Genomic DNA, 26,387 nt, shown 5'->3' on the forward strand with positions numbered 1-26,387 from the left:
TAGCTGCTATTAAAAACTCAGGAGCAGGGCCAGAGAAAGAATGTGGCAATGCCAGGAGAAGAGAGCAGGCTTCGGATAGGAGGCCTACTCTCCTTGGGGCAACCCATGGGCTGTTGCCAGAAGAGAATAAGAAAGAGGAGTGGGAAATGGGGAGCATGTTGAGACAAAAAGAAAGGCCATCAATCCTTCAGGTCCCTAGTGGGCATGGCACCACTAGGGCCCACTGCTGCTGCCTGCATCACTCAGGAGCATTGTGGGAAATTAAAATGGCACCTTCCTGCTGCCCTGTGCTCATTAAGAGTCATGCTTCTGCCCATCACCACCACAACCCACATAGGAAGCTGCCATACCCCACAAGTATCCCGGGGGGGAAACAGAACATCCCATTTTTTATTGCTAGGAATGGCAGCCATTTTGGTTGCTGTGATCTCACTCAATTTCCAGACACAATTTCCGATTGCAATTTCCCCCTGAAAAGTGCTTGGGGGGGCCACAACCTTGCGCAGTGCCCCAAAATGCGTGTTTTCTGGTGCTGTGCCTGAAAAAAAGACCACTTTTGTTGGGGGGACTGCAGCGCAAAATCATGCAAGATCACAGCAACCAAAATGGCTGCCGTGCTCTCACGACAAAAAATAGCAAGATGGTGTCCTGGAAGTGGCATCCTCAATTTGGGCTTCAAGGTGTTGGAGGGTATGAGCTGCTGTGCACTGAGTCAGACCAGTGGTCCAGCCAACTCAGTACTGGATGCACTGGCTGGCAGTGACTCTCCAGGATTTTAGGCAGTGGGCTTTCCTATCTCTACATGGAGATGTTGGAGACAGAACGTGGGGCCTCCTGCCTGCCAAGAGGTTGCTCTACCAGTAAGCTACAGCTACAGCATGGTAGGAGGTAGCTCCGGGAGAAGGTCTAGCCAACATAATGAATCCAGTAGTCCCAGTGGTCTATGTTGCTTAGCAACAATTGCAAGAGGCCTAGCAAAGCACCCCGACTGTTGCATAGCTAGACCGTGAGAGACATCTGTTGCCGCCATCTTTGTGCCGACCAATAACAACCACACAGGGCAGCATCACCCCCTCTCTGTTGCCTGGCAACCACAGCAAAAGGCCAACCTTGCCCCCACCTCTTTGTTGCCAAGCAACCATGACAAGAGGCTTGGTACCACCATTTCTGTTGCTTAGCTATTCACATTAGAAACCGGCAGTGCCATCACCACTTTGTCGCCTTAGCAACGTCCACCGGACAAAGTAGGGCTCAGCGGAGTCGCCAACAGAACAGATCCTGCCACAAGCGTATATCCTGAAGAGAGTTTTATTGGCTCCAAGCACGGTGTGGGTGGGTGGATGGTTTTCTTCTGTCACGAAATCTGATTTAATCTTTGGTCTGGTGGTCTGAAAACAATCTGTCAAATAAAAGACGCTGGGCAGTCGAAAAAACACCCCCAGAGCTGGTAATGATCCCGCCATGGAGGCCCCTGGCCCCTCCCCACGAGCTATTCGTAGCGGTGCTTGCGCCTCTTCGCCGCAGATCGGATCATGGCGGCTGCCACACCCATCATGCCAATTGTCCCCACAGCAATGGCCTCGGTGACCTGTAAGAAAAGGGGAGAGAATGGTGGGTGGGCTATGAGTCAGAGAGAGATTCACAGAAGTCACACGCTGCTGTCACACGCCTGACACACACTTCCGCTTGTCATGTGTGTCTGAGCGGCTTTACCTTTCCCCCACCGTTTTCTTCCGGATAAACCGCTCTTTAGTGCTAAATCGTCACAAATGCCAAACCCCTGGTTTTCTTGGCAGGGAGTGGATGGGCAAACAGAAGTGTGGAGAAGCCCCGTCTTCACATCCTATCCATTCTTCTAATAAATGGTTACAAACAGACTTGTGCTGAGAGTGTTAGGAGTCCCCCATTCCATCACAAAGCTACAATTCCACAGAGTAGTTTAACCATCAATTCCTCTTTGCAGGGATTGCTGCAAACTGTGATGGAGATTGGTGCATCTGTCTGTTTCACTTTCTCTCTGTTTCTCATTTTTCCTCCACATTTCCATCTCAGTTTGCAAATTCATCGGCATTTCAGTATGAATGTCTCCTGTATATACCCACGTTTTCGTATGCAATTTTGCAAAATATGCATTTTAGCCATGCAGTTTTCCCCAATGTAATGCTCTCCCCCCCCCAAAAAAAAGTTATTTTTTACTAATTATGCTGTTTTATGCACACTTTGTCGCAAATTTTTTTCCTACACATTTCTTGCCTGGAGAACAACATTGCAAAATTCAGATAACTGTGAATTTCGAAAGATAGTTGTGTCTCGGTTTGTGTATTGTTTTGGAAAGCCCAGACTCAGTGTGTTTGCCTTTACAGTAGTACCTCGGTTTACAAACACAATTGGTTCCGGAAGTCTGTACTTAACCTGAAGCGTACTTAACCTGAAGCGAACTTTCCCATTGAAAGTAATGGAAAGTGGATTAATCCGTTCCACACGGTCCGTGGAGTGCTTAAACTGAAGCGTACTTAACCTGAAGCGAACTTTCCCATTGTAAGTAATGGAAAGTGGATTAATCTGTTCCAGACGGGTCTGCGGAGTACTCAACCTGAAGCGTACTTAACCCGAGGTATGAGTGTAATTGGTTCCGGAAGTCCGTACTTAACCTGAAGCATACTTAACCTGAAGCAAACTTTCCCATTGAAAGTAATGGAAAGTGGATTAATCCGTTCCAGATGGGTCTGCGGAGTACTTAACCTGAAGCGTACTTAACCTGAAGCGAACTTCCCCATTGAAAGTAATGGAAAGTGGATTAATCCGTTCCAGACAGGTCCGTGGAGTACTTTTAAACTGAAAATACTCAAACCGAGGCATACTTAAACTGAGGTATGACTGTAAATGCAACTTTATCCCCCATCCATACTTGTAAAGTAGGGCAGGATCATGATCCCTACTCTGCAGAAGGGGAAAACACTGAGGGTGAACGAACACTGCCTCATTTCAAGTGACAGGTAGGTAGCCGTGTTGGTCTGAGTCGAAGCAAAATAAAAAAATTCCTTCAGTAGCACCTTAAAGACCAACTAAGTTTTTATTTTGGTATGAGCTTTCGTGTGCATGCACACTTCGTCATATCTGATGCACACTTCGTCATATCTTCATGTATCTGACGAAGTGTGCATGCACACGAAAGCTCATACCAAAATAAAAACTTAGTTGGTCTTTAAGGTGCTACTGAAGGAATTTTTTTTATTTCACTTCAAGTGAATTTGAGGCCACGCTTGAACCAGAGACTTCCTGGTTTACAGTTTACTCGCTGCAATGCATTAGCTCTAATAGGGTAGCCTTTGGGGCAAGAGGGAAGCAGCAGGTGTATTGGGATTTTCGCTCCAGAGAGTTGAAAGCGCTAGAAAAAAGGGACATCGCTGCTGCCATAGCGAACATGCTCATTCTGCTCTCTTTTCTGGTCAAGGAGGTGTTGCGGGTTTTTGGCCTTGCTTCAGGAACCTGCGAGACCTGTCTGAGCCAGACATGACAACATAACAAAAGAAATGTAAAGCAGAAAGAAAGAAACCTCCCTCGCACCACCTTTACTTTCCTCCCTCTCTTTCTTTAAAAAAAAAGTTCAGTCTCCAGCCTTGTTTCCGTGTTGAACTGAGGCTGAACTAATTGCTGTCTCACTTCAAAAAAGGAGATCACTTTCTGAGCTGTTCTACAGTGGAACAGAAATCCTCAGAAGGTGCTGGACTCTCTCCAGTTATTCCTTTTGCTGTGGTTTCTGAAATGCAGGGGGGCTGAACTAGACTGGACCCCCCCCAGCTCTACAGTTCTGCAGTTCTACCTGGTCACTCATTGCAACTCCATATCGCAGGTCCATCACAAAGTGTTCGCAGTTGTGGCTCGTCAGGTTGTAGGGCATCTCCCTCCCAACCAGCTCCTCTGCCCGCTGGAGGATCTTGGCAAGTGGCAGCACGGGAATCGTGAGGTCGTGCTTGTTGTTCACTCGGAACTGGTCTTTCCGCACCACGACATCAAGCCAGTCCTTCTTCACGTAAGCTCTGTCGGACAAGACCGCCAGTACGCTGGCAGCACCGTTTGCAAGGCGGTCACCTTGTGGGAGGGAAGGGGGAAATAGGTGGGGAGACTCTCAGGGGCTCAGGATCTACAAACAGGGCAGGAAGAACTGAAAGGACAAATTAAAATAGGGAGATCTGGGGAAGCAAAAATTTGGAGCACATTGATCACCCTCCTGCCATTAAGATGGTTGTTGTTGTTGCTGCTGCTGCTGCTGTTTCCACTATTATTTATTACTAGACCATCTGTGGAACACTCTATGTAAAGGAAACTTGTTTTCATCTTCTGGCTCCCACAATGCCTTCCTACAGGGAAATGTGAAGTCTCTCCAGGTGTTGCTGGACTCCAGCTTCCATCAGGCCCTTAAGTCAGCATACCCAAGGATGATGGGAACTGTAGTCCAGCAATATCTGGAGGACCACAGGTTCCTCATTGCTGCAACAGGTATGGGGAACCTTTGGCCTTCCAGTTGTTGCTGAACTACAACTCCCAGAGGCCCCCTCAAGCATGGCCAAGGGAGTTGACGGGAGTTCGGCAACATCTGGTGGCATGAAAGTTTCCTGCAGCAGCCCTTCAAGAACCTCAGAAGAGTTCTGCTGGATCAGACCAAAGGCCTTTCAAATTGAATAGAGTGTTTGAAAGAGCCTGGCTGTCTGGAACCCTGAACAGAAGCAATTCCATGCTGCAACACTTTGTTGCAGGCCACACTTGTGCCTTCTACAAGCCATGTACAAGGTTCAGCTCAACAATCCTTGGAGTTCTGCACAGAGTATCGGGAAAGGCTCTAAAGTGTGTGCGCGCATGTGTGTGTGTGTTATAAATGGTTCCTGGTGTCATTCTGTTACAAAGCCTGAACAGCTCAGACCTCTCCCACAAGCAGAACCGTGGCTGGAGGGGGGGGCTAGCCAGGTTTTTTTTGCCCCAGGTGAAGACCCCAGAGGGGTGCCATTGAGGCTCCCAGCCTGTGTGTGTGTGTGTATGCAAATGTGCGTGGGGGTGGGGGTGTGACAAACCTGGTGAAAGAAAGCCTAGTTTCGCCCCTGCCCATAAGCCATCCTAGGAGTTCTTGCCATGAAATAATTCTTAAGGAGGAGTGCTAGGATCCAAGCCACAGAGCTGCCCCTTTAAGGCCTTCTGCAACCCAAGGAAGGGGAGGGGCCTGAGGGGGTGTGGTCTGTCCCTGAAGGTATAACAGGCTTCATTCCACTCCAAGACTTTGTAGGAGCAAGATATTTCATGGGCTTTGCCCTGGGCTGATGGGTTTCCGTGGAAACTTACATTCAGGAGCTAAGTGAACAACTTTGCCTTCCCCAACGTAGATGGCCCAGTGCTGATAACAAGAGCGGAAGATCTCAATAAGGTCGCCAGGTTTAATTTCATCCTACAGGTAAAAAGAAAAAAGAAAATTCAAGAAAGACTGAAGTGGGTTTTTTTGGCGGTGCTAAGAGGCTGCTGCTTGCCCATCTCCCAGAGATGAGACAGAAAGGTGTCATTTTCCTTTTGTGGCCAAGATTTCTGGTTCTGGTTCCATGCCCAGTGCTTTACCCCAGGGGTAAAGGTAAAGGTACCCCTGACCGTTAGGTCCAGTCGCAGACAACTCTGGGGTTGTGTGCTCATCTCGCTCTATAGGCCGAGGGAGCCAGCGTTCATCCACAGACAGCTTTCTGGGTCATGTGGCCATAGGGTTGCCAGACTCAATAGAGGACAGGACTTCTGTGCCTTTAATTGCCCTGCTCTCTTTTGAGTCTGGAAACCTTAAAGAGCCACCAGCAGACCCTTTGCTTGGAAATTAAACAAAGGGTCTGCTGGTTTCTCTTTAAGGTTTCCAGACTCAAAAGAGAGCAGGGCAATTAAAGGCACAGAAGTCCTGTCCTCTATTGAGTCTGGCAACCCTATGTGGCCAGCATGACTAAGCTGCTTCTGGCGCACCAGAGCAGTGCACGGAAACGCTGTTTACCTTCCCGCTGGAGCAGTACCTATTTACCGTATCTACTTGCACTTTGACGTGCTTTCGAACTGCTAGGTTGGCAGGAGCTGGGACCGAGCAACGGGAGCTCACGCCGTCGCGGGGATTTGAACCACCAACCTTCTGATCGGCAAGCCCTAGGCTCTGTGGTTTAGACCACAGCACCACCCCTGTCCCTTACCCCAGGGATAGCCAATGCCAATTTTCAATGGATGTGGCTGGTCTACAACTCCCATGTATGCTGACAGGCCTTCTTCCCTTGAACGCTAAGCACACGGCAGCCCTGCCCACTGCACCTGCTCATTCATTTCCGCTCCGTATCGTAGCTCCATAACAAAATGCTCGCAGTTGGGGCTGTTGAAGGTGTAGGGCATCTCCTTGCCCACCAGCTCCTCGGCCTGCCAGAGTATCTTGGCCAGGGGGAGCGGCGGCTGCGTCTCGTCATGTTTATTGTTCACCCGGTACCGGTCCTTCCGCACAACATCTTCCAGCCAATCCTTCCTTACGTAAGCTCTGTCGGGCAAGACCGCCAAGGCATTCGGAGTTCCATCTGGAAGATGGTCACCTGGGGTGGAGAAGGAAAAGCGGGGAGAGTGAGAACGGGATGAAAACAGCACATCTCTCTATCTCTCGGAAAGCTTGCCTGTCTCCCCATCTGTTCTCTAGGCATTCAGACACCTCTTAAGATCCTGTAACCAAGTTGTCCATTATGGTTCCTGAGATCAAGGAGCAGGTTTCTTATCTACGCTCAGTAGCATTTGGATGCCATTTTTAATCAAGATGGCAAACTGCGCTTTTCAAAACTGCAGTGGTTTTAACCAAGGAATCAGCTATACAGCTGCAAATGAAATGTTTCAAGTGTGTTTTTAAGTGCATTATACAAATACGACACTAGGTGGTGATGGTGAGCTTATGGGAAATTCAATATTTTCCAAAAAACTTTTTAAAGAAGCATTTTCACAGTGTTTTTTAAAGGTAAAGGTAAAGGGACCCCTGACCATTAGGTCCAGTTGTGACCGACTTTGGGGTTGTGCGCTCATCTCGCTTTATTGGCCGAGGGAGCTGGCGTACAGCTTCCAGGTCATGTGGCCAGCATGACAAAGCCGCTTCTGGCGCACCAGAGCAGCACATGGAAACGCTGTTTACCTTCCCGCTGTAGTGGTACCTATTTATCTACTTGCACTCTGACATGCTTTCGAACTGCTAGGTTGGCAGGAGCTGGGACCGAGCAACGGTAGCTCACTCCATCGCAGGGATTCGAACTGCTGACCTTCTGATCAGCAAGCCCTAGGCTCTGTGGTTTAACCCACAGCACCACCTGTGTCCTGTTTTTTAAATATGTGTCTAAAATCCACCCAAATTTGGCGTGGTGGTTGTTAAGATCAAGGACTCATTTTTCATCTGTGTTTGGATAAAATTTGGGTGCCATTTTGGATGCAAATGGAGCACTGAACCTTTTCGGAGCTGCATTTATTTTGGGGTTTCTTAGAATTTCCAAGCAACACCAGTTACTAGGCTGCAAGTATATGTTAAAACTGGATTGATGCAGAGAGGCTTCGCAAGGCCCAGGCAGCCTTTGGAGGCAGCCATGGAGATGCAAAGTTGACAGGTGCATCAGAAGTCTTATAGCCCTGACTGGAAAAGAGAGGAGCTAATATAAGAGCTATTCCATTTTGAAGTGGATCCAATATTCCATTAAGTCCCTTTGTGGTGATTGCATATTTGTCCCCGTGTGTTCTGTCTTGCTCCCCAGCTCCATCTTTTCCTTGACTTTTCCAGTTAGCATACCTCATGGCTAGTATCCTGAATCTGAATCTGCCCACACCTGGGCAGAATCTGCCCACACCTGCCCTGTGGGGCTCTATGAATTTGCAGTATTTACTTCACCTCTTTCTCCCTCCCTCCCTCTCCCATTCTTTCTCTCCTCCTCTCGCTCCCCACCCCCTCTCTGGCCACATGGGCCCATGGCCCAACTTCGACTGGCAGCCAGGGCAGGGGGAAAGGGTGGATAGTGGGGGTGGGCTGCCCCGGGTGTCTCCACTGAAAGGGGTGACAAAATGCTGGGCGGCACTCATCGCAGGGCCTGCAGCGCATCCGAGCCACGCATCTCTCCTCGGAGTGACAAAGTGGGTTGGGCACCCGCAGGCTCCGCACTGCCCCAAACGGTCCGCTTGCCGCCTGCCCCTCAGTTGTAGGGTGGCTGAGTGGGAGGAGGCAGGCAGACTCCTCGGAGGCCCCGCAGAGCATCCTGCCCCAGCTTGCCCCGCCCCAGGCGCCCGATCAGCTTGCTCCGCCACTGGGGCAGGGCACCTGCTTGTCAACCACATGTTGATACCAGTAAACTTTGCATCTCTTATTGACCCGTAAACAACCCATCCCCATCTTCCTAGCTTGGTGTTAAATCCCTTGGAGCTAACTGAAGAGTACCGCAGTCTGCTGAAGTGCATTGTTTGGGTACTTCTACGCCTGCCAGTAGGTGGTGCTGTTGCTCTGCTTATCCTCTGCTTAAAAGGCAAGAGCATCGATGCAATTGTAAGAGGGGGATTTGTTGCAATGGTTTGAGAAGAGAAACTCCCCCAGGCTTCAAACAAGGGAAACTTTGGACTCTCCTACTCCCACCACCCCTAACAGTTGCCCATGCTAGCCGGAGGTGGTTGGGAACTGAAGTACAATGACATATCGAGTGCCAAAGTCTCCCCAACACAACTCTAGAGATAGATCATCAGAACCAACATAAGCGGCCACAAGTATTGCTGAGCTCACCACATTCGGTTGCCAAGTGGACAACCTTCCGATCCCCAACATAGAGGGCCCAGTGCTGACAAGAAGAACGGAAGATCTCAATGAGGTCTCCAGGTTTTAATTCATCCTAGAAGGAAAACAGGAGACAAAATTTAGTTGCCGCTCTATGGCAGCTGGCCATTGCCATGTTCTGATCTGGCTCTGTGCCCCCACCCCACCCCTAGCCTGCCAAATTCTGCTCGTGAGCTGCCGGATGTTCAGTTCCCTGCCCAGAGGGCCATTCATTTCGGAATTGAAACCCTTTGCAAATCCTTTTTCTGGGTTGCTGGATTCAGACCTCCTGTGCCTTTTTAAACAGCTGTGCTGTAGGGGGGGGTGGATTTCACCAATTCCTTCTTATCGCAGCTAACTGCACGGCTTCAGCAGAGAAGCTGCCACTGGCAAAACTGCTCCCTGCTGTGCTCTTAAAGAGACAGGAGTTTTCCTTAGTTTGTTTTGGAGGAATAGGTACGCTAGTGTGGCAGGTGTTTCGGACTGTATATGCCGCCATGTCCTATTATTAGAAAAGTTAACCAGCAAACTTAAACTAGCACGGGGACAAGCAGAGGGGGGCGCCTTCACCCCGGTGTGACTCCCCTTTATCACATATACAGCACAGCAATAGAATGAGCTATTCCACCACCCCACAGCATATGAATTAATATGCCCAGTGCTTTTTTCTTTTTTTAAAAAAAAGTTTAGGGGTACTCTCATTTTCCTACTCATATTGAAATACTGCCCCTCAATGAGGGCAAACTTAGATTCACAAAATGTTTAGGGGTATGCATACCCCCAGAAAAAATGCACCGCATATGCCTAATCTGACCCATACAAACCAGCCAACCCACCTACAATAAATTCCTTGAAAATCCGGATGTATGGCATCCCTTGTCGGCAGTGCCATTTCCGGCAATTTTACTTTACTTTTACTTTAAGGAAGCTCCAAAACATCAGGGAAAAGTTGCACTTTTGTAAAAAATAAAAAATAAAAAGCTAAACAATTCCCCCCCCCCCCCCGAATAAACATTTTTGCCCGGATTTTCACTGTTTGAAATATGACAAACCACACACACACACACACACACACACACACACACACACGACCTACAAAAACCCTGCACTAGAACGAAAGAACATTATCTCTCCCCACCTCTGTCTCCTCTCTTTTCCCGCATAATGTCTATGACAACAGTGTCTCTTACCGCATGTAAACAAACTGTGATAAAGACTCTATGAAATGAAGGTGGAGACGCTATATGTACTATTTTGTTACACAAGAACATCTTCAATGAAAACTAAGACCTCTCAAAAGTCAACAAATACCATAGCGGTAATATTTCGGAGGTGGTGGTTCCCACCCACTCCCCAGTTGTGGCGAAGCTCCCTCTGCTGGCAGTTTTGTGCTCAGCAGGAAAAGAAGGGAAATAGGAAGGTGGATATGTATTGCAGATTTATTCTTCCTCATCTCCCCTTCCTTTTAATAGTCTGCCCTTTTACCAAACAACTCAAGGTAGCCTACAAGGCTCTATCTCCCCCTCCCAACCTGCTTTAACCTCTCAACAAATCTGTGAGCTAGGCTACACTGAGAAATGAGCTCCTGGTTCAGTGTCGCCCAATGGCACTTCCTGGTTTTAGTGGGGATGTGGACCCCTATCTCCTTTAACTCCAACCTTTGCTCTGCCAAGTTCAGGCTGCCTTCAGCCCGTCTCCACCTGCATGCCTCTTTCCTTACGACCAGCCCAGTGGGCGACCCCAGATGTCGGCCTCCTTCTCCTAAGTCTCAGTGTTGCCTTTATAGAATTCAGCGAGGAGGAAGAGGAATCAGCTCGTGGCGAGCGTCCCAGGGGGGCGTTGTGGCGATGTCACACACCCCTCGGGGATAACACCCAGGGCGGACCACACCCACCACACACCCCTTCCTCCACCAGTGCAGCTCCATCTATCATTGTCTCTGGCTCCACCTAGTGTTGGCCTCCTTGCCAATCACTAGCCTCCACTGCATCGGTTCATCCCAACATCTGGAGCAACAGAGAAGAACCCTGCTCTATCACCGCAAATTTCCATGGCCGCAAGCAACTCTCCTCCATTGCAGGGGTTGAGCTAGATGACCCTGGGTGTCCCTTCCTGCTCTGTGATTCAAGTGGTGCACGGGTGGCAACTTACCAGCTCAGCTGGGTTCTTCACCCTGATAAAGAAGGCTGAGTGGTTTTGCTCCTCGTCGTTCATCTTCACTAGGCTTGGTGTGTTATTCTCAGTGTCGGCTTCCAATGGGCATAGCTAGGAAGGAAAGCATTTGGGTAAAGCAGATAGCTGGTATTCCTCCTTCTCTCATATCTACTAAATCAAGGACCAGCCAATGAACGTCGTATCGATGCATACAGAGTGTCCCAGGTTTGAACCCTGGCATAAAGCTATTGGTGGTTAATAGCCACAGTGGTTATGTTTTACCTCCTCTTGTACAAGGCAGTATGCCAGTTTCTGGGACTCACAGGCAGCAGGGAATGCTGTTGTGCTCAGATTCTGGTTTTCCAGAAGCCTCTGGGTTGTCACCATGAGGGCAGGATGCTGGACTAAATGGCCATAATCCAGCACATTCTTGGATCTCCAGCTGTTTTTGGACTACAACTCCCATCATCCTTATCTAGCAGGGCCAGTGGTCAGAGACGATGGGAACTGTAGTCCAAAACCAGGGACCCCTACTTCTGATGCCCTGCTGTTCAGCCTGGATCCTCAGAGACTGCATCCCTCAGGACCTATGCTAGAAAAAGGGCTCTCACTTCTCTTCTGTGAGGGTCTTGCATTGCATCAAAACCTGCTCACTCAGAGGCAACATGCCCAGTGTGAGGCAGCAGAGAGCATAATGGAACGCCAGTTTCCAGGATAGAGAGATGCCCCTTTAAGGCTCTACTTACCTCAACAAGGGGGCGGAGCCTGAGGAGGAGAGGCCCCACCCAGCCTGCAGAGAAGGGCTTGGAGAACACAAACTTTAGTTCAGGGATGGGAAAGCTAGGGCCTTGCAGAGGCTGCTGGATGGTAACTGATATAGCTTAGTTGGTAGAACATGAGACTCTTAGTCTCAGGGTTGTGGGTTTTGAGACCCATGTTGGGAAAAAGATTCCTGCATTGCTGGGGGTTGGACTAGGTGACCCTAGTGGTCCCTTCAACTCTACACATCTATGATTCTATGATCCCTGGGACCATTGGTCAATCCTGACTGAGACTGATGAATATCTGGGGAGTTAAAGTTCTCCCACAAATCCCACTCAAGTTGGATCAAATAATTTGCTCCCTGGGCTCTGCTGTCCAGGGTCCTGAAATACCTGGCTCAAGTTCCTGAAAGAATCTCATCCTGGCTGAACTCTGCCTATACAGTACTCTCCCTCTACCCCAGCCCACTTGGCATACAAGTACTTATAAAAACAAGAAGCAGCCATGGATTGTCTGAAAGGAGGGGGGGGAGAGAAGGGGGGGAGAGAGAGGCTCAGAGCACAAGCATAACATCCCCTAAAGCAGCGTTTCTCAACCACTGTTCAACCAGACGCTGGCTGGTGTGCCACGACGTGTGGCGACGAGAAGGGCGATTTGCGTTGTCACGTGCCTGGCGGCCGCCAATAAACAACACTGACCCGCCGGAAAGGAAGCCGGCCGGGTCACGACGCGGGGCGAGCGCAGCTCTCAACAGCCACCACCACGGGAGGGTGGTTTTAGACAAACTTAAAGAAGCTGGCTGGATGAGCTCAACCTGAAACTTGCTGAGCAAAGGATTGTGCTGGCAGAGAAATCAGCGGCTTGTGAAGCCTTATTACAGGAGATTGCAACCAACACAGCAATTGGCAAGTGTTTCTTACAGTCATAATTATATAGTCAATATAGGGCGGCACAGAGTTAAATTTTTTAACTTTTTTAATGGTGGTGTGCCTCGTGATTTTTTTCATGGAACAAGTGTGCCTTGGCCCAAAAAAGGTTGAGAAACATTGCCCTAAAGCAGAGTTTCCTAAACTTGGGTCTTCAGCTGTTTTTTGGACTACAATTCCCATCATCCCTGACCACTGATCCTCCTAGCTGGGGATGATGGGAGTTGTAGTCCAACAACAGCTGGAGACCCAAGTTTGGGAAACCCTACTCTAAAGGGATGTGGGGAATCATTGGTCCTCCAGATGTTGCTGAACTACAGCTCCTGTCAGCCCCAAGCAGCATGGCCAAGGATGATGGGAGTTGTAGTTCAGCAATTTCTGGAGGGTCAAAATTCCCAACACCTGTTCTAAACATTGATCCTGGGAGTGTGCCTAGATCAATTCTGGGTAACCCACGAAGCCCATCAGGCCTGTGTAACGGCCTGTATTTTTCAGAGGGGCGGCTGCCTGTCTGGCACTGCAAAGAAAAGGAGCATCAAGACACAACATCCAGTTGTTGGGCTGGGTGTGAGCCGGCCACAGATTGCATGAGGCTGCTCTGGATATTGACACATCAGTCAGGCAAAATTTATTCCAAGAAGGCCTTGGCAGCTGGGAACAGACCTAGGAGATCCATTGCCTAGAGTGGGGAAGGGAGAATTGCCCAAGCGCTCTCACTATCTACGTCTTATTAGAGGATGTGTGCGGAACTTGTGTTCCTCCAGATAAAGCTGGACTCCAGCTCCCATAATCCCTTAAGCACAAGAAGATGCTGCTAGATCAGGCCAGAGGCCCATCCAGCCCAGCTTACACTTTTCACAATGCCCACCCAGGTGTCTCTGGGACGCTCACAAGCAAGAGCCGAGCACAGAAGCGCTCTGTCCCCTCCGGTGGTTTCCAGCAACCCTACTAGTTTCCCCCAAATATTTTCCCTTTACAAAAAAAAGGGGGAAATTTCTCATAGGCAAACACAGCAGGTGGGGAACTGTGAGAAAAGCTTCACATTAGAGGAGGGCCCCAGTCTTGCCACTCACCACCTGGCCTAGGGCAGGGCCTGACAGGCGTATAAGAACTGCTGCTGCTGGTGGTTGTGTGTTGTGTTGTGTTGTTTTAAAAATGCTGGTTTTTTTTACCTATGACATTTAAACTGTGATATTCATGCTGTACTCTTAGTTTAGATTTTGATTTATGTGGAAATTGTTTTACATTTGGTTGTGGTTTTTTTGATGTGGTTTATTTATTGTTTATGACTTTTGTAATTATGTAAATAGGGACGCGGGTGGCGCTGTGGGTTAAACCACAGAGCCAAGGGCTTGCCGATCAGAAGGTCGGCAGTTCGAACCCCCGCGATGGGGTGAGTTCCTGTTGCTCGGTCCCTGCTCCTGCCAACCTAGCAGTTCGAAAGCACGTCAAAGTGCAAGTAAATAAATAGGTACTGCTCCGGTGGGAAGGTAAATGGCGTTTTCATGCGCTGCTCTGGTTTGCAAGAAGCAGCTTAGTCATGCTGGCCACATGACCCGGAAGCTGTACGCCGGCTCCCTTGGCCAATAAAGCGAGATGAGTGCCACAACCCCAGAGTTGTTCGCAACTGGACCTAATGGTCAGGGGTCCCTTTACCTTTAATTATGTAAATATTGTCATGTTGTAAGGTGCCTTGAGCATTGTTTTTAACTGTGGAAAGGCGGCATACAAATAAAATGATGATGATGATGATGATGATGATGATGATGATAATAATAATATTTATTATTTATACCCCGCCTATCTGGCTGAGCCTCTCCAGCCACTCTGGGCGGCTTCCAACAGAACAGAACATTAAAATGCAATAATCCATTAAACCTTAAAAGCTTCCCTAAACAGGGCTGCCTTCAGATGTCTTCTAAATGTCTGGTAGTTGTTTTTATCTTTGACATCTGGTGAGAGGGCGTTCCACAGGGCGGGTGCCACTGCAGAGAAGGCCCTCTGCCTGGTTCCCTGTAACTTGGCTTCTCGTAGTGAGGGAACCGCCAGAAGGCCCTCGGCACTGGACCTCAGTGTCCGGGCAGAACAATGGGGGTGGAGACGCTCCTTCAGGTATACTGGACCGAGGCCGTTTAGGACTTTAAAGGTCAGCACCAACACTTTGAATTGTGCTCGGAAACACACTGGGAGCTGATGACATCACTTTTCCCCACTAAACCAACCCGAAAAGCCCCCAAGGCTGTAACCTCTCCTCATAGGGGAGTTGCTCCTGCCCCTTAAATCATTTTAGTTACCCTTTTGGCACCAGGTGGAAACCTCTTTATTCTCTCAAGCTTTTAAACTGCTCTGGACCGCGATACCTCAAGAACCGCCTCTCTTCATATGAACCGCCCCAGACTCTGTGATCATCCTCTGAAGCCCTTCTTTGTGTGCACCCTTTGCGAGAGGTCCGGAGGGTGGCAACACAAGAACGGGCCTTTTCTGCTGCAGCTCCCTGTTTCTAGAATGTTCTCCCCAGGGAGGTTTGGCTGGCACTGTCATTACATATCTTTAGACGCCGGGCAAATATGTTCCTCTTTAACCAGGCCTTTGGCTGATTAATATTCTGCAACCTTTTAAATGTGTTTGTGGGAGGGGAAAGTAAAGTTATTGTTTTGTGCATTTATCTTGTGTTTTTATCTAGCGAACCACCCTAACTAAGATCTTTCGATGAAGGGCAGTATATTAATAATAATAATAATAATAATAATAATAATAATAATAATAATATCTATGATTATTGTGGTTTCTTGAATCGGGGGCATAAAGTCCAGCATAAAGTCTTCCCTTACAGGTTACAGGGAACCATGCAGAGGGCCTTCTTGGTAGTGGCGCCCTCCCATCAGATGTCAAGGAGATAAATAATTGTCTGAATTTTAGAAGACATCTGAAGGCAGCCCTGTTTAGGGAAGTTTTTAATGTTTGATGTTTTGTTGTGTTTCCAATATTCTGTTGGAAGCTGCCCAGAGTGGCTGGGGAGGCCCAGCCAGATGGGCGAGGTATAAGTAGTAAGTTTTATTTTTATTTTTATTAACTCAAAAAACTCTAGGTGGGAATCTACAATAGTACAGCAAAATAGCTGTCAGTTCCTTTCTACACACACACAGCTCTCTGCCTTCCCCACAGGACTCATGGTCACACCAAATAGGACAAAAAGGCTGAAAATACCAATATATTTTGGTTTCTGTGTATACACACACACCAGCTGGTGCATGCAGTGACTAAGACCATCCTCTTACCTCATCCATGAAATCACTAAGAGGCCTTAGTTAAGCCATTATTCTCTCAGCCTCAGCTGCAACATGAGGGAGCAGTGGGTAACAATCGTGGCCTACTTTGCAAGACCATCGTCAGGATGGCTTGTAATGTTCAAACAGTGCTGTCTAAATGCCATGCCAACTATGACTAATACCAGTTTTAATCAGTGCAGCTGAAAGTCAAGGGCAGCCGTGTCTGTTTCAGAAAAGCTATTTTGGGTCCAGCCTGTTGCTAAAATAGGACAATAAAGGAATAAATACTGGTGGCCTTTCCTTCTGACAATGAGTGATATGGCTTGTTTATTCAACAAGATTTCTCCAGCACCCCAAGGTGCATTTTCTCATTTGCAAATTCATTTCCATTTAATCACTTTAAAAGACAGATGATTAATCAACCAAAATTAATATGCATTAATTGCCCCCCTCCCTTTGCCTGTCTTTGCCTCCCTCCCCATCCCTACCACTTCTGCTATTTAACTTCAGCTGAAATTTAGATTGTAAACCCCTTGGGAGCAGGGTCCTGTCTAAATCAACAAATGTCCTGTATATTGATGACTATATCAGCCCTCACCAACCCAGTGCCCTCCAGATGTTTTTTTGACTGCAACTCCCATTTTCCCTCTGCTGGTGAGGCTAATGGGAGTTGTAGTCCAAAACAGAAACATTTTTTGTTGTTTAGTCATTAAGTCGTGTCCGACCCTTCGTGACCCCATGGACCAGAGCACGCCAAGCACTCCCGTCTTCCACTGCCTCCCGCAGTTTGGTCAGACTCATGTTGGTAGCTTCGAGAACACTGTCCAAATAGAAACATAGAATCCTAGAATTGTAGAATTGGAAGGGATCATCTTAGTCCAGCCCCCCGGCAATGCAGAAATATGCAGCTGTCCCATACGGGGATCGAACCTGCAACCTTGTTTCTTCAGCACCATGTTCTAACCAACTGAGCTATCCACCTGGAGGGCAGCAGGCTGGCAAAGGCTGCTCTATAGATAATACTGTAGCAGGTTGGCAGCTTGGCTTATGATAGGCAGATCGTCAGATCCCAAAGCAAGAAAACCAATATTCTGACAGCTAAATGAATACGAGAGAGAGAGAGAGAGAGAGAGAGAGAGAGAGAGAGAGAGAGAGAGAGAGAGAGAGAGACTCTGCTCTCCCGATAGCATCATAAACCTTTTGTGTTGGTAGTGTCCAGAGCAGGAGGAAACCAGGGGAAGGAGCTAATTGATGGGGGGGGTCTCCCTGGTGGGCCTCAACCATCACGCCTCGTCTTAGAAATGAGGCCAGGGGCACAGAAACCATTGGGACTTCTTCACTCAGTCCTGAACATCTTCTCTCATTCTCTGGAATTCCGAGTTCGGTGTCTGCGGACCAAGCCCTTACCCTTAACTTCCCTGATGGAAGATCTCTTTTCTTACTTACACGTCAGGGCCTCCTTCTGCGAGTGTTGGGCTTGAGGTAGGTACAAATTCAATACACCCCAGCAACCACCGCAGATAAAGTAGAGAAAACTAGAGGCAGAAACCCCCCCTTCCAACCACGTACAAACCCTTGTGTACCTGCAGTGGGCTGTCAATTTTTCCCTGTGGCAAATGAATTTAACCACCCATTTTCTACCTGATGCTTGGAGTGACATCACAGGGAAAGTGCTACCTCATCTGTTACCAAGTAACCATTAAATACTGCTGGGAGGGGGGGGAACATGTGAAGTGGGGGAGTATGATACCATTTGCCCCACCAACTCGGGGAAGTATTTACTCACTTTCTCTCAGCTCCTTCATCCATAGGGACAAAGTCACTCGAGAGACTGCCTTAGCCCTTACATTGGGGCTAGGGAACCTTTGGCCCTCCTGGTGTCGCTGAACTGCAGTTCCCATCCCAGCCATGGGGCTGCTGGCAGTGGAGGTTCAGCAACTTCTGGAGGCCCGGGGGTTCCTGTAGAATTTCCCCTGCAAGTTCCAAAGATATGACAAGCCCACTTCACAGAGCAGGGCCTTCAGTGTGGCTGCCCCTGTTCTGTGGAACAGCCTTTCTGTTGAGATACAACAGCCATAGGAGCCAACTCCCTTACCTGCCCCCACCCAATATTTTATTCAAGTTGGCACCCCTGCACTTTCTCGAAACAATATGTTGCATCAACAAGCTATCCTAGCTGGATAAACAGGTCTCTGCCACAGGTGTCTACATTATACTGTTTTCAAATAGATCTGCTGTTATTCATCTGCTCCCAGTCATCAGTCTAGCTGCCGCATTCTGGATTAGTTGTAGTTTCCGAGTCATCTTCAAAGGTAGCCCCACGTAGAGCGCATTGCAGTAGTCCAAGCAGGAGATAACCAGAGCATGTACCACTTTGGCAAGACAGTGCGCAGGCAGGCAGGGTCTCAGACCACATTCCAGATGGAGATGGTAGATAGATGCCCATGAGACAGAGTTGACCAGGACAGCTCACCACTGTGTCCAGGGACCGCATCACCTCTCCTAATTGAGGTGTTACAGAGAAATAAGTTAGCCCCCCATTCCTCTGGAGACATTAAGGAGGAATTCTATTCCACATTTACAATTGCTTAAAGACCAGAGAGGGAGACCTGTTTTTAATAATTACATATTTATTAAGACTTTAAAAAAAAAATCGACCTTTCTATTCTAAAAACAGAAGCAGAGGGTTTTGTTTTTGTTTTTGTTTTTTACAAAAGGCAACTGACAAAAGGTACCTAAGACAAAATTCTAGAAGGAGAGAAACAGCAAGCAGAGGTCATAAAACAGCTTGTCTCTCAATGGGGCTATCTAGAAAAGCGGTATCCTTTAAAAGAAAAAAGACGTTTTATCTGGTGTCCAAAAAGACATCGAAAGGAGAGCTAGCTAAATCTCCTGCAGCAGGGGATTCCCACAGCTCAAGTGCCACCACTGAGAAGGCCGTGTCAGTCGTGCCTGCCAAGCACACTTCAGGTGGTGAGGAAACAAGGAGTGCGAATGTGGCACACCAGCCTCCTTTGAGGAACAGAATGCGCAGGCTGGTTTCTGTGGCTTGTACGCAGCTAAGTTCTGCTCAGAGTAAACCCATTAAAACTGATTAACCTTGCTTTAAAAAAAGGTAAAGGACCCCTGACAGTTAAGTCCAGTCGCAGGCGACTCTTGGGTTGCGGCGCTCATCTCGCTTTACAGGCTGAGCAACGGGAGCTCACCCCGTCGCAGGGATTCGAACTGCTGACCTTCTGATCGGCAAGCCCAAGAGGCTCGGTGGTTTAGACCACAGCGCCACCCGCGTTCCTTAACCTTGCTTAGGCATGCCTTGCTTAAGTTAACCTTGCTTAACTTAAATGGGCCAGCTCTGAGTATGGCTACCACTGGCTACAACCCTGTGGTTCAGGTCCTTGTCAGTGTTCATACTTGATTTCTGGGATAATATTACGTACAGAGTTAAGCATCTCTACTCCTTCAAGGAACACTTCCCACACTCCCCACATGACATGCGCTCTTCCCCTGGGCATCCATGCGGATTGGGCCCATGGCAAGAGTGGGTGACAGCAGTGAGGAAGACGCTGGCATGTGGCCCCAGGACACCCCCAACCTCTCACCCCACCCCCCAAAAAACCCTGTGAGGTTTCTATAAGATGCCCTTGAAAACATTCCCAGTATAACAGCACAAAGTCAACGTGTTTAATCTTCACTGAGCAGCACCTTGCTTTTAAAAATGAAAGCGTCATGTCCTGAACTGCGCTGATTTCAGAATTTGAAACAGACTAGGAAAGAGGGTAAGTTTCTAACAGGAAAGGATTTCCCGCCACGGGGTTCGATGAAGGAGTGTGCAGCTACCGGTATTTATTCCTCTCTGTGCCTTCTGGGCACGAATAAGCTGCTGACCACTGTCGCCGCAATAGCCACGAGGCCTACGCCAAAGAGCCCTACTGTGCCAGCAACCAAGGTGTCTCTCACCTGCAAACGACACAGAAGGGGAAACTGTTAAGCTGTAAGGTCTCTAAGATGTTGCTGGCCTACCTGCCAACAATTCTCCTGTGAAAATAGGGATGTCGTCAATAATAATGATAATAATAATAATTTTATTTATACTGCGCCCACCCCAGCCACTCTGGACAGCTTCTCTCTCTATATATAAAAATGTAAAAATTGTGAAAGTGCATGTTCCACTTTTCTCCATAACCGCTTGAACGATCGTCCTGAAATTTTGACACAACGATCCAGGCCACTCCCCAAGCGTTGTTGGAAAAGAAAATCCCTCAAATCTCACACCTGGGCAGGTATAAACCTGGTTTTCCACCAAGTCAAACAGCGCCCTCAAGTAGCGTTATTCCCTCAGCTCCTCCTCCTACACTTTTACGGAGAAAAGTGGAACACGCACTTTCACGATTTTTACATTTTTATATATATAGATAAAGGTGTTGAAGAAGAATAAAAATGAAACATAAAAAAACTTCCCTATACAGGGCTGCCTTCAGATGTCTGCTAAAGGTTGAATAGTTACTTATCTCCTTGGCTCAGGGGCTGCATAACTCCATACCCTCCAATGAAAATAGGTATGTCCTAAGGAAAAGCGGGACATTCCAGGATAAAAAAAGGAAACCAGGGTGGCTTCTGTAATTCCAGGACTTTTACTGGAAAATAGGGACACTCTCCATGTCCTGGAATTACAGTCCTGCTAGGGTTGATGGGCGTGTTAAAATACAGTTCAACAAGATATTCTATATCAGGCATCCCCAAACTGCGGCCCTCCAGATGTTTTGGCCTACAACTCCCATGATCCCTAGCTAACAAGACCAGTGGTCGGGGAAGGTGGGAATTGTAGTCCAAAACATCTGGAGGGCCGAAGTTTGGGGATCCCTGTTCTATATGGTTCAGAGCAACGGGAGCTCACCCCATCGCGGGGATTCAAACTGCCAACCTTCTGATCAGCAAGCCCTAGGCTCTGTGGTACTTTAACCCACAGCGCCACTTGCGTCAGTCGTTATATATATATGAATGTAAATAAAATCCTAGATCCTCGTTCAGGCATGGGCAAACTCGGCCCTCCAGATGTTTTGGGACTACAACTCCCATCATCCCTAGCTAACAGGACCAGTGGTCAGGGATGATGGGAGTTGTAGTCCTAAAACCATCTGGAGGGCCGAGTTTGCCTATGCCTGTCGTAGATGCACCAGAATCTGCAGTGACCTTCATTCCAAGAGAACTGAACTCTGCATATGCACAGGAAGCTCTAGAGTCCCTAAGCTGCTCGGCAATTGGGGCACATGCAACAACATTCTCATTACAGCTGCTCCAGGAAGAGTTTTTACAGCAATACATTGGGAGAAAGGGGTTGATAAGAGTAGCTTTTTCCACAAAATTGCTCTGCACTTTCGAAGCAGTGAGACGTGTGCTTCTCTGGCACACTGCAGACATGGCTGTGGCCCATCGATACGCACCTGGTCGCTCCTAGCCCTGCCGTAGCGCAGCCTGGTGACAAAGTGTTCGCAGTTCTCGCTGGCCAAGTTGTAGCGGATTTCTTTGCCCAGGAGTGCCTCCGCCTCCTGAACTATTTTGTTCGCTGGGAGCGGCTCGTATGTATGATCGTATTTGTTGTTGATGCAGCAGGTATCGTCCCCGACGATGCTCCACAGGAGTTCCTTCTTCACCACGGCTTTTTCGGACAGGGCAGACATCAGGCTGGAGGTGCTGGCCTGGTATAAGTCATCTTGGAAGACACAAAGGGAACATCAGTAATACAGGAGGCCTGTTTTTTGTACTCCTCTCCAGCCTCCATTCAGACAAGCACGGGGCATGATCAGAGTTCAAGGACACATTCCAGGCAGGAGGGTGTGGAGCAAGGCTGGTGAGGGGTGCTTAGGGCCAGGTAAAGAGGACTGGGGGGGGCCACATTTGCCCTGCTCCCCCCGAATCTGAGTTTCACCAGCCTGTAATAACATAATCCATTGTGATATCCAATATCTTTTACAATAGGAATCATTTAAAGAAAGGATCCTGCCTGTCAGAGGTTCTTGCGGCTACTCTTGAGTAACGACACTCCACACCTGCTTGTCTTTAAGGTGTTTTTTATTGTGCATTCTATTTACAGTGCAAAGTGTTTGGAAAACATGTCTGCTTAGTCTGAGTCAGAACCTCGCAATGGCTTCTTTCTGTTTCGCGCCCAACATAACAGCTTGGGAACCCCAAAGCGCCTCCCCCTTGTCCTACAGGGTGCTGTGCGTCTCAATTCAGGCATCGGGGGGAAGGGCCGTTTCTCTGACTGCTCCCCCATCATTTCCTCCCCAGCTGCCTCCCTCTCTGCTGCTAGAGCCTTAATACACAAAACCAGAACTCGAAGACTAGCTGTGCCAAATGTGCTCCTATAGGTCTGGTTTCTCAGCAAATAAGAATAAAAAGACCAATAGCCGTCCCCCTCATCATCCCAAACAAGAAAGTCTGGAGGATGCAGCCCTTTTAAGGTAGGACTAGAGTGGAGATGGTTTTTCCACCCCAAGGGCCACATTCCCTTCTAGGCAACTTTCCAGGGGCCACATGGCAGAGGTGGGTGGAGCCAGAGGCAAAAACAGAGTGCAGAAAAAAAAGAAGGTGGAGTAACAAATGTAAACGTTGCCCTCTCTGGGCCACATCCCTCACTGGCTCTAGCTTCACCCACTCCTTGAGTGTTTCCTCTGGGCTTAAAAGTGTCATTGAACTCTGTTTATGCCCAGGGCTGTAGCTAGGGGGTGGCAAGGTGGGCCCCCGCCAGGGGCGAATGTGGTGGGGGGCACAAAAGCAGCTAAAAATATGTCTATAAATATAAATATTGATTATTGCCTCATAAGAAATTGTTTTAAATAGAGGGTGAATTGAATGGGGGGGGTGGAGGAAAAGCGGAAAGAAGAGCTAATTTGTCCGTAGCTAGGGGGCAAATCTGGATGGTTCTGACAGGGGCGCAAGATCACCTAGCTACAGCTCTGTTCATGCCCCCTGTTTGCCTGGATGGAGGAGAGAGAGAGGGATGTGTGTACGAGTCTGGGCCAGATTGCGTGGCAAGGTGTGATCCAGGGATAACTGCCAAGATGCACACCTCTCTAGAAAAAGCATCCTGCGGACCCAGGGCCCTAATCCAGCACTCGTGAAAAGCCCCACAGCTTTCTGCGTTGTGAAAAGGTGGGCAATGATATCCATCTTGGCAATGCCCAGCAGAGAGGCACAGGACCGGTTGGCAATGCCGGCAACCGTAAGTCCTGCCTGACTTGGCCATGCACCCGATACAAGCCTGAGGACCTTACCTGAGGGAGCCAGGTGGATCACGTAACCGGAACCCACGTAGATGGCCCAGTGCTGGTAGCCCACACGGGAAATCTCTATCAGGTCTCCAGGCTTTGGATCTACCTGTTGAGAGAGAATCAGAGAAGCAAGTGCCAGGAGGGAGCTGATGTGGTAAAGGAGTGTAAATCAGCAAGGTGACAATGCAGGTAGGACTGTAGCAGGAAACCAGCAAGACCCCAGCACCACTACAGATAGGCTAATTTTAGCCTTTTAGTGTTAGTAATCCAGGTCGCTTTAAGGCAGGCTGGTTTTTCCTGGTATTACTTCCTTGCCCCCCCCCCTTAAAATAACAATCACACACAGTCTTGTAAAATGTAAAAATAATGTTTTCTCACTCAGTATATGTCTTGAAGAATACCAGAGATAGCAGCTAGGTTAAGGCGGGCTTCAAAATGCTAACTGAGTTGCTAAAACATACTAAGTCTAGGTTAAATATGGAATCTGAGCTGGGGCTCAGAATTACAGGTGTCGTCATGGGAGTCCAATGCCACGCACCACAACCTGATGCCATGATTAACATTTTTATGCTGCTTTTCCGTATAAATACGTGCTCAAACCAGCTCACGGCAGAACCGCTAAAATTCAGAACGATGCATCATTACAGTAACACTTGCATACTAACCCATTTCACAACATAACGCAACAATCCAAAATAAAATAAAATAACCCACTTTGATTCTATGCGTCAAATCGAAAAGCCCTGTCATTTAAGACACAGCAGCGCCTTTGTGTGTGTGTGTGTTTTGCTACAGTCCTATGAACTAGAAACTTACCATTTAACAGCAAAAACAGCAATCGATTTGAATGTCCAGAGGCCTGTCTGGACGCTTTGCTAGGAGTCAAAATCCAACCTTGAGCAGCATAATCCCTGAGGGCACCCAGAGATGGCTATATTTAACTCGGCTGAGAGATGGCAGAGAGACGCTTCAGAAGGGGCCATGCTCTCTGACACACCACAATGCACACCAACAGAAATGGCCGGAGCAACAGCAGAGGCAATTCCACAACACAGCCCAGAGGGGCAGAGCTTGGAGCCGAGACTCGGCTTCCCTGTCAACCGCAGTCGCAGTTGGTACTTACACAGCCAAACATCTTGAGGAGCTGCAGGCAGGCCGGCCGGCCCGAACGGATCCTCCACCCTCGCCAGCAGACAGTGGCTTAGTTTAGCGATTGTGGGCAGCTGCAGGCAGGGCGGGGTGAAGGCTCTAAATAGCCTTGGCGCTGGAAAGGGCCTGGGCTGAGGGTGTTGAAATGGGCAGAAGCAGGCATCCCAGAGGGACCGGCTGACTTGCCAAAAGCCAAAGCCAAGGAAACTGGAGGAAGCCTCTCGTTTCTTTTCTTTTTTCAAAAGGTGCGATAGTTGTGTTTCGCCAAAACGTGGGCGCCGCCACCAAAAGGGCAAAACTTTCCCCTGGATTTCCCATGCAGAGGAAAGGTACAATAACATACACAGAGATGCTTGCAAATAGGGCATTGGTTGCGATCTCTGGCTGCCTACTTCATGCCGTACATTGAAAAGGCCGTCGCTCCCTCTCACCCGCTGCAAAGAATCATGGGAGCTGAAGTTTTAAGGGTGCTGGGGTTGCAGATCTCTCTGTGGGAAACTACAGTTCCCGAGATTTGGTGTGTGCGTGTACATCAATGTATCACAAGTTGTGCTGCTGTTTCAAAAACAATAAAAAAAACTTACGTATGTAGACCCTGGCATAGTCACAAAGTAAAGTAACTTATATTTTTCGGAGAAAATACTTGTGAAATACTGGCTGGCTGCATAAAGCACACACACACACACACACACACACACACACACACACACACACACTGCTGACCAATGTCATGTGTACAGTCATACCTCAGTTTAAGTACGCCTCGGTTTGAGTATTTTCAGTTTAAGTACTCCGCGGACCTGTCTGGAACGAATTAATCCACTTTCCATTACTTTCAATGGGAAAGTTTGCTTCAGGTTAAGTACGCTTCAGGTTAAGTACAGACTTCCAGAACCAATTACACCCATGCTTCGGGTTAAGTACGCTTCGAGTACTCCACGGACCGTCTGGAACGGATTAATCCACTTTCCATTACTTTCAATGGGGAAGTTCACTTCAGGTTAAGTATGCTTCAGTTTAAGTACTCCACGGATCATCTGGAACGGATTAATCCACTTTCCATTGCTTTCAATGGGAAAGTTTGCTTCAGGTTAAGTACGCTTCAGTTTAAGTACTCCACGGACCGTCTGGAATGGATTAATCCACTTTCCTTTACTTTCAATGGGAAAGTTCGCTTCAGGTTAAGTACGCTTCAGGTTCAGTACAGACTTCCGGAACCAATTGTGTTTGTAAACTGAGGTACCACTGTACTGGACTAAACACCAGTGGTGGGGTGGGCAGCGCAGGGGAGTCGAAATAAATGGTGATGTGTATACAGCCTGCATCTGTGAATGCTGGCATAAAGCCTTGAAGACCCCCTCTCCAACTCCCACAAAAGGCAGGCACCTTGACTATACAGTACTGTTTTAGACGCCTGCTGAAAACTTGTTTGTTTCATCAAGCGTATCCATAGACATATGATTTAGGTACATTTATTTTAAATGTTTTAATAACCGAGGGGTTATTAAACACACACACACACACACACACACACACACACACACAATTTGTTCTCTATATAACTGAAAATGTGCATAGCTTGGAGATATCTGTGTGTGTTGTGTTGTGTTCTGAGCAAGCGGTTAATAGATTTTCCAAATAAACAATCCATCAGTCCAGCCCTTTTTTATTCATGGACTTATTTTACTGATCTCACTTATAAAACATTAGAAGAACAGATGGTACAAAACGTAGCGTTAAAAAGGAACAGAGTCACAACATCGCTGTTCTTCATGTAGCAATGGGAAAGCTTGCTCCCCTGTTACAGATTGCAACATGCATTTTAAAAATCACTTTTGGTTGTTATTCATTTTGAAGCTTTAGACTCTCGCCTGTAATCAACAGGTGCCCAAGGTGGCTTTACAGGTTGCAACAGTACAAATGCCAAAACACTCCTTATGTATATACATATATTTTTTTAAAGATAGCTTTGTGGATTTTAGCTGTGTTTTATCTAGAATTTTATTACATATACCTCTTAAGAGAGCTCTTGCCTTATCCG

At 48.0% G+C, this 26,387-nt stretch overlaps 1 protein-coding gene across 1 annotated transcript; it reads right to left on the reverse strand.

Moving 5' to 3' along the window:
* Positions 1-1,121: 1,121 nt before the first annotated feature.
* Positions 1,122-25,890, reverse strand: LOC118075660 (uncharacterized). The gene is made up of 9 exons (XM_035097777.2): positions 24,321-25,890; positions 23,201-23,303; positions 21,368-21,636; positions 10,967-11,080; positions 8,786-8,891; positions 6,319-6,587; positions 5,335-5,437; positions 3,824-4,092; positions 1,122-1,588 (listed from the first exon to the last, which is right to left on the reverse strand). The coding sequence occupies exons 1-9, from the start codon at positions 24,330-24,332 to the stop codon at positions 1,490-1,492; spliced, it is 1,344 nt and encodes a 447-aa protein (XP_034953668.1). The 5' UTR covers positions 24,333-25,890; the 3' UTR covers positions 1,122-1,489.
* Positions 25,891-26,387: the final 497 nt, after the last annotated feature.

The sequence above is a fragment of the Zootoca vivipara genome, chromosome 17, assembly GCF_963506605.1.
Source record: "Zootoca vivipara chromosome 17, rZooViv1.1, whole genome shotgun sequence".
NCBI lineage: Eukaryota > Metazoa > Chordata > Lepidosauria > Squamata > Lacertidae > Zootoca > Zootoca vivipara.

Excerpts from the sequence above, each read along its gene's own strand:
- LOC118075660 (XM_035097777.2), bottom strand. Across the intron at positions 5,438-6,318 it reads GAGCGGAAATGAATGAGCAG|GATGAAATTAAACCTGGCGA; the intron begins GTGCAGTGGGCA and ends TTTTACCTGTAG. Across the intron at positions 1,589-3,823 it reads GAGTTGCAATGAGTGACCAG|GTCACCGAGGCCATTGCTGT; the intron begins GTAGAACTGCAG and ends CTTTTCTTACAG.